Genomic DNA, 16,314 nt, shown 5'->3' with positions numbered 1-16,314 from the left:
AAGGACTTTGTCGACTAATAAATCAGTTGTTTTAATTGACAAATATGTAAAATAGTGTTTTCCACAATAACTCATTCAGCATGCCCCACACACACAAACCAAACCAAACGGTCCGATTAATGGACTAAGAGAAGGCAGCCCTATACACAAGTGTGTTGTCCTCAATAACCTCTGAGCATAGTTGTAGCTAAAGTTAAGCTAACTTTCCCTTGCTCCACCAGGACAGCCAGAGTCCCAGCCACAGAGGGCTTAATGAAGGACCCTTCCCCTCACAGCTGTGTGGCCCCAGTGCTGGAAATAGCCACTAGCAAGCAGATTGTGAGTCATGGGTGTTTAACAGTGGCATATGTCGGCCCAGAGTGGATCTGAATGGTAGAAGGGGGTGGGTGGGGGTGGCACAGGCTGAGCTTATAATAGAATATTGAAGCACAATGTAGAGAGTAGTGTTGGGGAAACTACTCTGAAACGACTAGCTTCATAGTGAAAGAATTTAAACTCAATCTTAACTACTCTCAAAACTGTCTGTCAAACTAACACTAAAAGTAGTTCAACTACATCCAAACTAGATATACACTGCAGGAAATTATCTCAATCTGAGCCTGAGAATGTCATAAAGGTACATGGAGCAACAACTGAAATCACAGAGGAAAGTGTTGGGTGTGATTTAGTGAATCCTCACTTGAGCCTGCCTGAGAGTGTTTTAATAAGAAGAGCACAGGGGATGATCTTTGAGATGGACTCAGGAAGATGCTACATTAATAGGGGAAATGCAGTCTGCAATTAACTACCATGACTACATGATCCAAAGTAGTTAACTACTGAACAAACTACTAAGATGTGTTTTGGATTTGTTTAAATTTGCATTTTAGTGCAAGGAATGGTTGTATGCGCTGTTCATTTGTTGCTCGTTTTTGTTCTAGTTGTTTTGTTTTGAATTTGTTTAAATTTGCACTTTAGTGCAAGTAATGGTTGTATGCGCCAACCATCAAATTTACTTAATTTAATTGCATAGGGGGCAGGTATTAATACGAATTTATTCTTCTTCCTGCTCCTTTTTGCTTATGGGTGTATTTGATTATAATAACTAAATGAATTATAGGAATTTGTAATGTACTGTAATACACTACCATGTGCGAAACAAAATAAAATGAAGATTTTAATGTAGTTAACTCACCTAACTACTGCAAAATGTACAGTAGTCAAACTAGTAATTGACCTACATGTAACTAACTACTCCCAAATACTGGTAGAGATTCAAAGTATAAAATAAGCTGGTTGTCATTGAAATAAAAACATGCATGTGTGAATGTATGTGCATGTATATCTATCATAAACAGGGGCAACAGAACCAGGAAAAGGGCAGGCACAATTGATTTTTTCTTTTTACACTTTATTGTATTTATATATATTTATAAAACTACAAAAGTAAGACTGTTTCAAATTCATAGACACCTGTCCATTTCTTTCATATATATATATATATTATCTACAGTCCACACTTGGATCCCCGTACAGTGTTCAGCTGATAGTTTCTTCTCTCTTCATCAGACGTTGTGTGTTTGTGTTTATATTGCATAGAAAAAGGCACAGCTCTAAGGTCTGTGTAAAATACAGCCTTCGTATTTGGACAGAGGAGGGGATCAACCTCGACTGTAGCTAGTCTTTCCTAGTGGATAAAACCACCATACTTTTTTTGTTTTTGTTTTGTTTTTTCTAAACCTCAGCTATCTTTCAACAGCTGGCCCATACGCTTAACGTGTCAAAGGCAACAAAATAGAATTTGTAACAAACACTGATCAAAACCCCAGGAGTTCTAAGTCTTCCATTATGTACATTACTTTTGGCATTGAGTCTTTAACAACCGGCTTTGGAGTCTTGACATCTGACAGTTGGAGACAGTTTTTGAGTATTGCTGCATGAACTGTTCCCTTGCCAAACAAACAGGAAATCAATGAGAACCAACAAGAGTAAAATAGAGGGGGGAGGGGTCGAGTTGAGCCTGGCCACCTCTCCCAAATCAAGAATAAAAGAAACAAACAAAACAAAACAAAAAAAACGCAATATCATAACTCCTTAGATACAAAAATGGCTTCCACCCATAATTCCATACTCGTGGTACATTCCTATCTGTAGCAGAATACATTCCTACCACACATTCTGTACACACATTTTACAATCCAAATGATAACTTCACGTCAAAAATAAATATATTTACACAGGAGAAAAAAAATAAGAATAAATAACTTCATTGACAAAGCAATCACTCCAAAATTCAAACACCTTGAAAATAAAAACGATCTATGAACAATAATAATAATAAGAATGAATATTAGTTGGTACTGTTGTCCACTTGGCTCACACACTGCACAGGAATTCAGTCAGACGTGCGTTAGCAATGCTCGAGCACCATCTTCATTTGTGTTTTAATTCAAATGATGAACTACAATGGCTGAAAGTGCATCTTTTCAGAGCCGTGAGGTTTTCATGTAGCCCAGGTTACTCTCCCATTTGGAAAACAAGCCAACGTACTAATGCAGGTCACACTGAATTCCAGTAAGATTCTATGCCGTAACTAGTAGACACGATGAGTCCTAGTAACCGGGCATGTGTTAAAAAATACCATCGTAATATATACCATAATTCCCCAGTAGCAGTGCTGTGTAAGTGGATAACCTTTTTTCTATTCACACTTTGGTGTGATTTCCTAAAAACTGCCTGTGCATTGTTAATGGCGTTTGACCTCATCAGTATTCCTGCCGATAGGCCGCAGCCACATCCCGGTTCTCTCCTCTTGCACACTGGCCACGGTGTCAAATGCAGCATGTTGCAACAAACAAAAGTTTGTCCGAGGGAAATGACAGTTGTGATTGGACGATCATGAAAAGAGGGCAGGGTTTGAGATTATTTCCTTCTCTTTAACCACTAAATAAACAAGCATCTTTGCGCCTCAAACGCTTTGATGTTTGAACCTTCTAACAGTATAGTAAATTAGGCTTGTGTGATCATTATAGGAAGATAATTGGTGTTGGGTTTCTGGAGTTGAGGGCTCCAGAGTTTTTTACTAACCTATAAAAAGAAAAAACATGCACAAGAATACTGCTGAAAGTCTGGTTTTTCAGTCCAGCGTTGTGCACTGAACCTCCTTCACTAACGGCTCTTGATAGAATTAAAAACCTTGCCACTGTAAATGAGAAGGAATATTGTCGGCGCAATAGCAAAAGGCCCAGTGATGCACATGAAGCATCGGATCGATTCTATTAAAAACTAATTTTGCGTGGGTCTGTCGAGAACACAAACACATAGACAGACCTCATCGATGCTCATTTTGGATTTTGCAGATAGTAATTTGTGTTAGGTTTTGTATTTGCGCCAGACCGCGCATAGTAGTGTTGGTGAGACTACAGAGCCTTCGTCGTTGTCCACATCCTATCCTACCTTCAGCTCCTGGTTCGATTTTGAATTTCACAGTACTGTGCAAAAACGACATTCTAATATGCAGATTATATCAAAGCTTTTTTCTCCAAGAGTGACGGGTTAAAGTAAAGGATTATTTTTAGGCTACGAGTCCGACTCAGCGGACTGTCTCTGTCCATTGGACTGTCATGGCGGTATTTGATGTAACCATCGCTGCTTTCCAATGTAAACACATCAAGCTTTCCTGTGGGTGTAGCTCATTTCATGGTGTAACTGAGGCATGAAAGTTGGACCGTATGACTGACTCTTGTAAAACAGCATTCAGCACAGTTACTTACCTGTAAAGGGGGGGGGAAACACTTTAAATTAATTAGTAGATAAGTGTAAAGAGCTAACTTCTTTACACGGCTGGGGTGTGCGCACAAACAATAGTCAATAACAAGAGAAGGACCAACGTATGCGTAATATAGCCAAGCTAATATGTAGCACACTGGTAATACATAAAAGATGCCTTGTTAAAAGGTTTTGTGCTTGCTTTACAAATAAACATAACACATCCTGCAATAGGATAACGATTAAATAACAATCAATTACCATTATTTGATCATGAAAATCTATCTTATTAATAATAATAATAATAATAATAATAATAGTAGTAGTAGTAGTATTACAATAAATTAAAAACAAAAAAAATACATAGGGAGTGACCTCTCCAAGATCTGTTAGAGCGAAAAGGAAACAACATAAAGACACTTAACATAACAACAGAAATCGAGCAAGTGGTCATTTGAAAGGCACTCATCTGCTGAAAGCCATGACGTGTGTGTGTATGTGTGTGTGTGTGTGTGTGTGTGTGTGTGTGTGTGTGTGTGTGTGTGTGCATGTTTCCCGGTTACTTTTTCTCTTTTTGGAAAGGCGAGCACAGTGCATGCACGGTGTTGTGTAGTAGTAGTAGTAGTAGTAGTAGTAGTAGAAGTAGTAGTACAGAATGACATCACCATCGATGCTTACAATTACCGGTCATTGAAAAATGTATAAAACAACAAAACATAAATCAACAACAAAGATAAAACATTATACCGCTAAATTCCATGGCCTTAGTCATCGTCAGGAGGAGAAAAGATCTCTGCGGTTGTCGTGTCTGAGAGTCAGGAGCCCACTAGGACCTCCATGATGTGGTCCAGTTCGGTCAGGTCCATCTTGAAAGGCTGATTGGCCGACACCTGGGGGGCGGGGCCACTGTACGGGGAAGCCAGCGATTTGAGGAGGTCATCGGCCGTCACCGCCGGCGACAGCTTGGAGAGGCCACCTCCCCCCGCCGCGCCAGCTGCCGTGGCCGTGCAGGGGTCAAAGTCATACATGGAGGTGTCGATGTCGGCAAACAGGATGTCGTCCAGCGCCAGGTCGGACAGGAACCCCGATGGCGAGGAGGCGGGAGAGGAAGAGGTGATATCGACCAGACCACTGGGGGTCAGCGGAGGAGGCAACGTGTCCATCAGTCTGACCTCTGCGCCGCGGCCTTCCGCTAGCGAGACGCCGGCCCCCTCTGGCTTAGGAGCCGTGGTCCTGGTGCAGTCTTTGGGGTGGGCGGCGGCCGGAGACAGGGGCGCTAGGTGAGACAGCTGTGTGAGCAGCGAGGGGGCAGGGGAGGTAGTAGTGGTAGTATTAGCTGCTGCTGTTCTTGTTATGGCCGAGGGGGGACCCAGCTCCATGGCGCTCAGAGAGGAGGGGAAGGAGGCAGGCACAGGGACCCTGGGGGACACCGGGGTCAGAAGAGCTGTTGGTGTTGTAGGGGGAGGAGACAGAGGAGGAGTAGGCGGAGACGAAGTGCAAAAGGAGGCGTCGCCGCCCTCCTCCAGCAGAGAGGCCGGCGTGAGGCAGGCCTCCAGAGGGGCAAGGCCGGGCTGGGACGATTGACAGATGGTTGGAGCCAGTGGGTGAGGCGAAGGCGGAGCCAGCACCGGCATCAGCAGGGCGGACTGCTGGGAGAGCTGCGCCGCCGCGGTCGCCGCAGACAACACGACGAAGGTGGGCGGGGCCTCGCGGAAGCCCTCATCCATGGAGTCGTCCGGCGGAGGCGAGGGGGGCAGGAGGAGGTGCCTGAGGGAGCCTTCCTGTTTGAGCTCTTCCTGGATGCGGCGCAGCATGTTGTTGATGAGCACCCGGCGCTCCAGGCTGGGCTCGCTGAGCGGACGCTGGCTGTACAGCTTCATCAGGGAGATGTTGAAGATGGTCTGGCGCTGTAGGTTGTAGGACACCTTGGACAGACCCTCTGGTACCATGCCCGGTCCTGCCGCCACCGGTGGCGCCAGCGCTTTGCCTTCCAACCCCTCTTCATCCTCGTCCAGTTTCCTTTTCGCACCTTTACCGAACATATATCTGGAGAGCAACGAGAGAGGAAGAAGAATGGAAGTCAGTTGAAAAGTCTTCAGACAGAAAGCCTTTCACTTGAAGGAAACGGTTGGAAACTACACATAACAAACAAAAACAAAAATCCAGAGAAAATACTTTTCATGTTTTCAAACTAAGAACATATACAGTATACTAGTAATAATAATCATTATAAATTATAAAGTATTATTTATAATAGAGAGAGAGAGAGAGAGAGAGAGAGAGAGAGAGAGAGAGAGAGAGAGAGAGAGAGAGAGAGTAGTTAGTTTATCAGTGATGATGAACCATACATTCACCTGACAAAAAGCACAACTAACTCAATTGCCATTACAAGCAAACCAATATCACTTTTTCTACATATTTTTTAAGACAAATGAAACACAGATAATGACTACTTGGTATTCAAGACGCTACTGTATTTTTCTGAAACAAAGCCAGTCTAATTTTGACTTCTCTCCATTACCAGAGACTGTCCCCGTTGTGAACAAATTTTGGGTTCATAGTTGTACACAGTGTGTGTTTCAGTTGATCTCTTACTTTACTAAATGCCCTTCAAACTGCAGTTGATGTTGAAAAAGGGCTGGAAAATACTCCATGAGACTTGAGAGTTGTTTTGAAAGTTGCTAACATTATGGCAAGATTGTGTGTACAGGCCTATGTAATGTTAATGGCTATGTTTTTAAAGTCGTAATGAAGATTGATTTATATTTCGCTTGCCATTTCCACAAACTGACTAGCACCTGCAGTGCTGCTGCTGTTGCTGCCTGCAGCCAGCGCTCACCTCTCTCACCTCCGTGCCAAATTAATTTTTTATTTGCGCATCCCCTGAACCGAACAATACCCACACGCCCCGAACCGTGGAGGTTGTGCCGAATGGTGTACGGTTAGAATGCGTATCGTTCGACCCCTATGAATTACCTACGTGTAGAGACTTTCAAGTGTCATGCCATGGAGCACATACACTTTATATACACGTACATTTATGCACACAAAATGTGTTAAAATACAGGGACACAACCTCTGGTAACGGTGAGCAAAATGATACTGGTGTCGTGGTCCTTTAAGTAGAACCGTCCCTCTGAAATAAAAATAATTATAATACTGAAGAGCAGCTGTAGAGAGCTTCTGCACGGCACACACACACACACACACACACACACACACACACACACACACACACACACACACACACACACACACACACACACAGACACAGACACAGGCTGACACACACACACACACACACACACACACAGACACAGACACACACACACACACAGACACACATGCACAGAGCAAGTTACGTAACGATGCGTTCCCCTGCTGTACCACAGGATCATAGGCCAGATTTACAGCGCCCCCACCCCCTCAACTACCGGCCTGCCATAATGGAACAGTACATTGAGTTAGCTGAAGGTGGGGGGGGGGGAGGTGGGCTAAGGTGGAGGGACGGAAGACAGTTGTACAGAAGACAGACAGAAAGACACCCAAAGATACAGCCTCTGTCCCTCCCGATTTACCTCCCTTGCATGATTCAATAAGGATAAGCTCACTCTGTCTGTGTGTCTGTCTGTCTGTCTGTCTGTCTGTCTGTCTGTCTGTCTGTCTGTCTGTCTGTCTGTCTGTCTGTCTGTCTGTCTGTCTGTCTGTCTGTCTGTCTGTCTGTCTGTCTGTCTGTCTGTCTGTCTATATAGTATTAATAGGGAGAGAGACAGTAGGCATGCGAGTGAGCAGGAGAGACAGAAAAGATAGCCAGCCAGATAGAAGCAAGGAGCTAAGAGACATACAGACAGTGAGTACACAAGAGAGAGGGGTGGGGGGGAGGCAGCCATCGCTGCAGTGTGTTTGAACCTAATCCAGGCTGACAGGCTCACGCATTCAGTCCCTGTCTGAACACGCACTGCGCATGCGTCTCCACACACACACACACATACACAAACACATACACGTGCGTGTCAGGCATGCACACAGGAAGTGCCAGCTTCTGGGCCAGTCACCACGACGTTGGTTGCCATGACAAACACAGTCAGCTGGGAATACACCCAAAGAGATGACAAAGAATAGGAGGTGGAGAAAGAGGAGGAGAGAGGTGGAGAAAGTGAGGAGCATGGGAGAGGAGAGGTAAGGAGGAGAGGAGAGATGAGGGGGTGGTGGGAAAAGTGAGGAGGATAGGAGAGGAGGAGAAAGCGAGGAGGACAGGAGATGGGGTGGAGAGAAGAGAGATGATGAGGAGGAGGAGGTGGAAAAAGCGAGGAGATTCAATTTTCAAGATTCAATTAAGTTTATTTGTCACATACATACAGTGAAATGCGGGTGGCCATGCCCGCTTTGATTGTGCAATAATACTAAATAATAAAATAGACATTATAAACAGGTAATAAAATAGACATGAAAAATAGGCATGATAAAATAGACATGTTAAAGCCCTGAGATAATGCAATACAATGTTAGCTACGAATTAAGGGGTCCTATGTACTAGGGCTGCAACGCTTAGCATCGTCGATTATAAAAAAATCGTTGACGAGAAATTGTTGCGTCGATTAGTCATTTAATTTTTATTTTATTTTTTTTTGTGCACTACCTACTGTATCTTTGTGAGAGTGGCTTCTCAGGGTTCCAGACAACATCATAACATGATGATCCCATAGCAAATTTTGGACATTGAAAACATTGTTCCCCTGCAGGAGATGATGATCAGACTAGACACACAATACATTACACACGCACTCCTCTCACTCACACACAGCGATCAGAGTAAGACACACACATACACACTCCTCTCACTCACACACAGCGATCAGAGTAAGACACACACACATACACACTCCTCTCACTCACACACAGCGATCAGAGTAAGACACACACACATTCACACTCCTCTCTCTCACACAGCAATCAGAGTAAGACACACACATTCACACTCCTCTCACTCACACACAGCGATCAGAGTAAGACACACACACATACACAAATTACACAGTACACACCTCTCACTCACACAGCGATCAGAGTAAGACACACACAAATTACACAGTACACACACTACTCTCACTCACACAGCGATCAGAGTAAGACACACACACATACACACACACAGTACACTTCCACTTTAATTTGTATTATTTAATTTATTTATCTTGTTATGAGTGATTGCTGTATTGTTCTTCAAATACATTTTCATTTAAAGTGGCTTAAGATCCAAATTCAAATGTTTCATGAGTCATTATTTTAATTTGCTATGGGATCATCATGTTATGATGTTGTTGTTTGGTCCTGACAAGAGTCTCAAAGTCTGGGGTGATGGTAGACAAGCAACTCTGAGGTCATGCTCAATGTCCAATCTGTTCCTCTGCTCTGTCTTCAGCTGGACCAGAGCTGAGAAGCCACTTTCACAAAGATAGGTAGTTAAAAAAAAAAAAAAAAAAAAATTATATCCTTTTTTGTTTGTTTTTTTGTTTACATAATTGGTTTTCGATTAGTCGACTAATCGAAAAAATAATCGACAGATTAGTCGACTACCAAATTAGTCATTAGTTGCAGCCCTACTATGTACACTACTATACAATATACAGTTTTTACTCTATATCCTTATGCTATACTTGCTATTTCTAAACTATCAGTTCTTTCCATAAAGTGACCTTTATTTTCCTTGTTCCTTTAAAGCAAGGGTCTCAAACTCGCGGCCAATTGCGGCCCGCTGGATGATATTTTGCGGCACCCTACTTGACATCAAAGTTTAGTGTTAGTGCGGCCCGCGAGCAACTTTTTGCCGAGTCGTTGCGCGAGTTGGAAGTTTTATTTATTTGATCACTTGTAGGCTACCATAGCGCAGGCTCATGACAGCAATGTTACGTTAGTGACTTGGTTGAAACGTGATTCCGGAGTGATACCAAGTAAAATGGAAGGAAAATATATCCTGTCACCCAGTGCGTATGGCAGGCATCTCCGCTATCTCCTCTGCAAGCACTGCTCCACTGTCTGTGTCTGTCTACTCTGGTCCAATCACATTCAGCGTCCCGTCAGCGTTTCCCCCCCCCCCCCACCCACAGTCTGCGAATCAGAGGCAGAGTAGGGCGGGTCTTCACGGAATGCGTGTCGTCTCTTTCAACGGTTCGAGTTAGAGCGAGAGTTGACAGCACATCTACAGGTATTCTAATCTGCAGGTACTGTAGCTAGTAACCTCGTTCCCAGTTTTATCTCCGTGAGATAAATGTAGCTAGTAGCCTAGTTTCGCAAGCAGGCAGCTAGTAGAGAAATGTGGCATGTTCAAAGATGGCCAGTAAAAGAAAAGTCGACAGTGAAAATCGCTGCAATTCAAAGGTGAATGGACTGAAAAATATGCGTGCATCCTCCCAGCACCAAACCAATGTGCCTAATATGCCAAGAAACAGTAGCTCTTGTGAAGAGTGGCAATTTGAAACGCCACTACGAAACAAAACAGTTATTTTGATGCAACCTTTCCTCAAAATTCAGTGCTAAGAACCACAAAAATAAATGGAATGAAATCATCATATCAAGCTGCAAGCAGAATTATCATTAAATCTGTCACAACGAGAAAAAGCAACCAGTCCTCACTAATTGGCATGGGTTTTGGCTAAACACAAGAAGCCATTCTCTGACGCATACATAATAAAACAATGTATGACTGAAGTGATGGAGACCATGTTTGAAGGCAAACAAAAGCAAATCCCCCTCAGATAGCACAGCAACCAGAATAACTGAAATACTGGCTGGTGATTTGATTAAACAGCTTTGTGATAGAATAAAAAAAAAAATGCACAGTGCATTTCCATAGCTGTGGATGAGTCCACTGACACCACTGAGAAGCCTATGTTCTGAAGAACCGTTCATGTTATTGCTAAAGATTGAGAAGATTGGATCAGTTGTACTTTTTTTTTTAATACTTGAAACCCCTTTTTTGTGGAATATTTTATGCGGCCCAGCCTCATCCAGACTCTACCTCCAGCGGCCCCCAGGTAAATTGAGTTTGAGACCCCTGCTTTAAAGTGTCCTTTCCATTGTGTTTAAAGTGACCGTTTGTGTGTGAGCGAATGCAGAATGTGTGTTGTGTGTGTGCTCATGTGTACTTGTGTGTGGAGAGTTCGGTGTTCAATGTTCTGATGGCCTGGGGGAAGAAGCTGAGCCTTAGTCTCTCTGTTCTTGCTGTATGTGTGCGTAGGCGCTTGCCTGACCGCAGCAGCTTGAACATGCTGTTGTTGGGGTGGTGGGGGTCTTTCATTATTTTGCAGGCTCTGGATTTGCAGGTCCTGCAGGGGTGGTAGTGCAATACCCGTACTACGCTCTGCTGAGCGCACCACTCTCTGTAGGGCCTTCCTGTCCTGGGCCGTGCTGTTTCCAAACCAGGCAGTGATGTTTCCAGTCAGAATGCTCTCTACAGCCCCGGAATAGAAGGAGTGATTTTAATTTTGATTTTATTACGGATCCCCATTAGCTGGTGCCATAGCAACCAGCTAGTCTTCCTGGGGTCCACACAAAAAAAACATACACAAACAATTATTATTGCAAAACTAAATTATTAAAAGTCAGTACTCAACACACAATGCATAATGAAACTAACAATTAAGATGGCTAAAATTACATGCAAGCACAACTGAATCTACTGTAAATGCAGCAGAGGTTTTGAGGCAGGTTATTCCAAAGAGTTAATGCTCTAAAAATAAAAGATCTCCTTAAAGCATTGGTTTTTGGACCTGGCAAATCAAGCTGCCCACTACTGGAACCTCTAGTGTAATGCTCATGCACAGTATTACTAAAAACAACCTGTTTATGTATAAAAACACGAGTTTTACTGCTCATGACCAACTTGAACAGCACAAGTATATTAAAAGTAGAGGTGGGCATAGATAATTTTTTTTAATCTAGATTAATCTATCTGCAATCCTGGATTTAATCTAGATTAATCTAGATTAAAATGGCTAAAAAAAAAAAAAAAAAACCTGCCGATGGCATTCAAAATATGTGTTCTACCCAAATAATGACCAGAAGTAAGTCCTTACTTTTTCTTTCCTCCTTATGTTTCTCAGGCCAGGTGGCCCATTACACCATGATCCCATCTCCCGTTTCCAAAATGCATTACAGACTGTTTGAAAAAGCTGTTTTGCTATGATAATTGGTAATGAAATATCAAAATAATGTTCAATAAGATGTACTTGTGTTTAATAAGTTGTTTTATTCAGAAGTTAACACAAATAAATAATATTACCAGTACAGTACAGTATCTAGCACACTCTCAGGAGCAAAACAGAAAGAATAATTTCAAACTTGAACTATGTGACATGGCTTGAATCAACTGCTCCAGTGGAGTTGCTCAGTGGCCAATGGTGTCAACTGTGGTTGTACTGGGCAGCTCCCAGGTGTGAATGGAACTGTGAGAATGTGAAGCAGGGCGTTCCTGAAAAAGAGCATCTGTGCTCAGCGAACCTACCCTGGGTAAATAAAGGTAAAAAAAAAAACGTAAAAAAAAAAAAAAAAAAAAAATTTTTTTTTTTTTTAGATTAATGCGTTAATTATATTATCGCGCGATACTAGTATAGCGTTAACGCAGCACGTTAACGCCGTTAACGGCCCAGCTCTAATTAAAAGACAATCTATTTTCAACGTTAAGCCAAGAGGGGCGGGCATGCATACTGCTCGCGCGAATACTTTCCCTAAGCGGGTTGTACTTCCGCGATCTGATTGGCCACTGACAAACTACCTAACGCCTAGGTTATCACTGGTTAAGCTTAGGCGACTCTTTCGAAGTTGGTTAAGGTTAGAGTTTGGAATCAGGGCTGGTGTTCTATCTCCCTGCTCTAAGACAAACTCTAACCATAACCAACTTCGAAAGAGTGCCTAAGCTTAACCGGTGGCAGAACTAGGCGTCACACGATTGGCGCACATGTCAAATGACCAGAAACGTCAGTGGCCAATCAGATTGCGCAAACCCAATGCGGAAGTACAATCCGCTTAGGGAAAGTATTCACGCATACTGCTCACATTCAACCTTAGTGAGCAGCCCAGTACCAACCGTGCTGCCCTGTTCTGGACCACCTGGAGCTTCCTGAGGTCACCACTGGCAGCAGATGACCACATCGCAGAGCAATAGTCAAGATGACATAAAACTAAACTTTGCACTATCTGACATAAAAGGGGACGGGCAACAAAAGAAGCACATTTCCTGGAAATACCAATTGCTCTTCTCATTTTCAAAACAATATAATTAATATGCTGAGACCAAGACAGAGTGCAATCCAGCATCACTCCAAGGAGTTTAGTACTTTCAACTTGTTGAACTGCCGAATTACACAAGTTTAAATGAAGCTTTGGATTTGTAGATAACCTGTGCCTTGTTCCTAGCACAATACATTTAGTCTTGGAGATATTAATGACAAGTCTATTACATACTACCCAGTCATGCACAACTTTAAGTTCTCTGCTCAAAACTTCATTAAGTACATTGCATGATGGTGCAGCGTAATACAATGTTGAATCATCTGCATAAAGAACTGTTGTAGCACATTTGGTAGCCCAAGATAGGTCATTAGTAAATACAGAGAAGAGCAAAGGTGCTAGGCAACTTCCTTGCGGAACGCCACACTCTAGACCTCTGCTACTGGACAGGCTGCCATTTAGATACACCTTCTGTGATCTAGAGGACAAATAACTTAGTATCCACTTTAAGGCAGAAGAGTTCAAACCATAACATTTAAGTTTCTCAACCAGTAGAGAATGGTCCAGCACATCAAATGCAGCACTAAAATCTAACAGCACAGCTCCCCGATACTCTGAACTTCCTTAACTCTTTGGGCGCCACCCACTTTCCCCATCTGTACCGCCTGGCGCCAGCGTTATTGACCATTTTAGCAATGTTTGCAGACCCATCGTGTGTTCTGTATTATAGCTAATGGAGACAATAGTATGGCTCATTTGACAGGCATTGTTCATAGTCCATTACTGACTAATCAGTTAATTTCTACACACTGTAGTTTGTGCGCTATTACATGCTAAACATCGCCCCTTTCCAAAATAATCCAGTCTTTTTTCATAGATCGCGAGATATGACGCCTGAAACCCCAAATACTCCCAAATCAAAGGTATATACCAACTTGTGTTGCATATCGCTGCGGGCATGACCCCCCGCATTTCACTGTATGCTTGTATGCCGTGACAAATAAAACTCTTGACTTGACTTGATGTACATATGTGTCTTCACAAAATCATCAAGGGGGGGGGGGTCGTTTTAACTAGAAGCTGCCATTGTGTATGTCGAGCATGTTTTACGTCCGGTAAAACACGACACTGTCATCGTTACAAAAACATGTTTCAGGTTCGGTAAAATAGACATAGAATATACCTTACCTTAGCCAGAAGGTATTCCAAAAAGAATAATTCCCAGTGATCGCATCACCATCGCGATTACCCGTGTATATGTCTATACTCGTGTATACGGGAAATAGGCTTCAGGCAAAAAGAAAAAGAAAAGGTGTATCCACACCAAGCTATTCCAGTTCCAGTATACTGCCACCTGGTGAGATTCGATCGTCATTGCAATTCTAACGTAGGCAGATGAGCCAGGGAGACCTAGAGAGCCCCGGCTGACCGTATAGAACGGGGATCAAAGGGAAATCTCGGGTATGGCGCCCAATGAGTTAATTGTCTCAGGTGCTGTTTCGCCTTTTTTACCACAGAGTCTATGTGTGTTGTCCATGTCAGGTCCTCTGTGATGTGGACTTCCAGGTACTTAAAACTGCTCACCCTGTCCACGATAGCCCCATTTATCCACAGTGGTGCAGGGATGTGAATCCGTTTGGGAACCGGTTCCTAATTATCCGATTCCTGCATGTAGCCATGGCAGACTATTTGATTCCTTAAAGCCTCGAAATTGCCTGGGTTTTGGTCATATACTCCCGAAATGCTCCCACTGTTTGGCTGCTTCTATGTGCAGTGAAAACTAGGGATGCACGATAATTATCGGGCCGATAATTATCGGGCCGATATCAGCAATTATGACGTCATCCCGATAAACTCGATAACGTTATTGATAGCTCCGATAACATATAATAAATTTTTTGGTTAAAAGAAATCCGGTGTGGGTGGATTTGGATGAAGGGCGCTTGTTTTTATTATAGCCTCTTCCCGTTTTGCCAGTACTGTGGTAAAACTGATAGCGTGTGGTTTAGGAACAGGGAGTTTTTCACAAATCCAGCGCTCCCTTTCTTGGCTGTGACGTAGTCACGTTACATTCGGAGACAGACAGTCGATCTGCCAATTACGTCCCATGGCTTGCACCCACCTCTTCTTCTTACCACCAATCAGAAGCTCTCGTTCGTTTATTTACCTCCGGATTGTCAGCCATTACTCTACTCGGAGCTAACGTTATCTCCCCGCCAGCCACATTGACAAGTACCAGCGCTTATACATTACTGGCAAATGTCTTGTTGCACTTGTGGCAACGAGCGTTGTCAGCATCGACTTTAGTAAAATAGACCCAGACTTTTTTTGAGGAATTTAAACGTCGCAAACTAATCTTGTTGGCCATTTTCTATCTCTCCTCCCTCGGTCTCTCTCTGCCTGCGCGAGGGGGCTGTGCTCTTACACACACTCACTCACACACACACACACACACACGGGTGCTGTCGAGAGCAGAGTTGTCTACTCGGCAGCACCTGTGTGTGTGTGTGTGTGTGAGAGTGAGTGTGTGTAAGAGCACAGCCCGCTCGCGCAGGCAGAGAGAGACCGAGGGAGGAGAGATAGATAGATCGACTTTAGTAAAATAGACCCAGACTTTTGAACATTTCGTTCTGTCCGCCATTATGAGAGCAGAGCTGTCTGTAGCCTACTCGGCAGCGCAGCACCCGTGTCTGTGTGTGTGAGTGAGTGTGTGTGTGTGTGTGTGGGAGGGCAAGAGAGGAGAGAGCACAGCAGGCAGAGAGCACAGAGCTCCCCGCGCAGACAACTGCCAACAAGATTAGTTTGCGACGTTTAAATTCCTCAAAAAAAACCTCCATAATTTCTCGAGTACCGATAGCAGTACCGATGACGTCGGAGCTTATAAATACTCACAAAAAAAAAAAAATTTGATAAAAAAAATATTATAATACAATAAATATCGGTTATCGGTATCGGTATCGGCTTGAGGAGCATAAAGTTATCGGTATCGGTGTCAAAAAATCAATATCGTGCATCCCTAGTGAAAACTACTCTAATGCTTTAGAACCTAGTCATTGATTTAGTTCAGGATAACCTAAGATTAGCCGCGGAGCTAGCGCTAGCTAACGTGAGCTAACGCTAGTTAATCAAGCTCACAGAGAGAGATAAACAGCTGACAGCTGATAGTACAGGTACAAATACAATAAAAAAGCGGGTGGGGGCTGTTGTGTAAACCTTGTACTCTTTAGTTCACATATAATAAGAGACGGAGTGTTTGTTTACTAGTCGGTAAGCCCATAGATCAGGGTTTCCGTTAGCCGGTAATTACTGGTATTTGACCGGCAAAATCTGTTGAAGTCC

The 16,314-nt window shown here is 43.3% G+C and overlaps 1 protein-coding gene across 2 annotated transcripts in view; it reads right to left on the bottom strand.

The window, feature by feature from the left end:
• Positions 1-1,469: 1,469 nt before the first annotated feature.
• Positions 1,470-16,314, bottom strand: part of sertad2b (SERTA domain containing 2b) — a 119,337-nt gene continuing 104,492 nt past the window's right edge. For both annotated transcript variants that reach the window (XM_084320997.1, XM_084320996.1), the window contains exon 2: positions 1,470-5,793. In XM_084320997.1, the coding sequence (XP_084177123.1) occupies positions 4,563-5,789 (1,227 nt within the window). In that variant the 5' untranslated portion in view covers positions 5,790-5,793 and the 3' untranslated portion in view covers positions 1,470-4,562. The remainder of the gene's footprint in view (positions 5,794-16,314) is intronic.

Source organism: Notolepis coatsorum (assembly GCF_963971535.1).
Source record: "Notolepis coatsorum genome assembly, chromosome: 9".
NCBI classification, from domain to species: Eukaryota; Metazoa; Chordata; class Actinopteri; order Aulopiformes; family Paralepididae; genus Notolepis; species Notolepis coatsorum.
The sequence above is the reverse complement of the archived record's forward strand: the minus strand, read 5'-3'. Positions and strand labels throughout refer to the sequence as shown.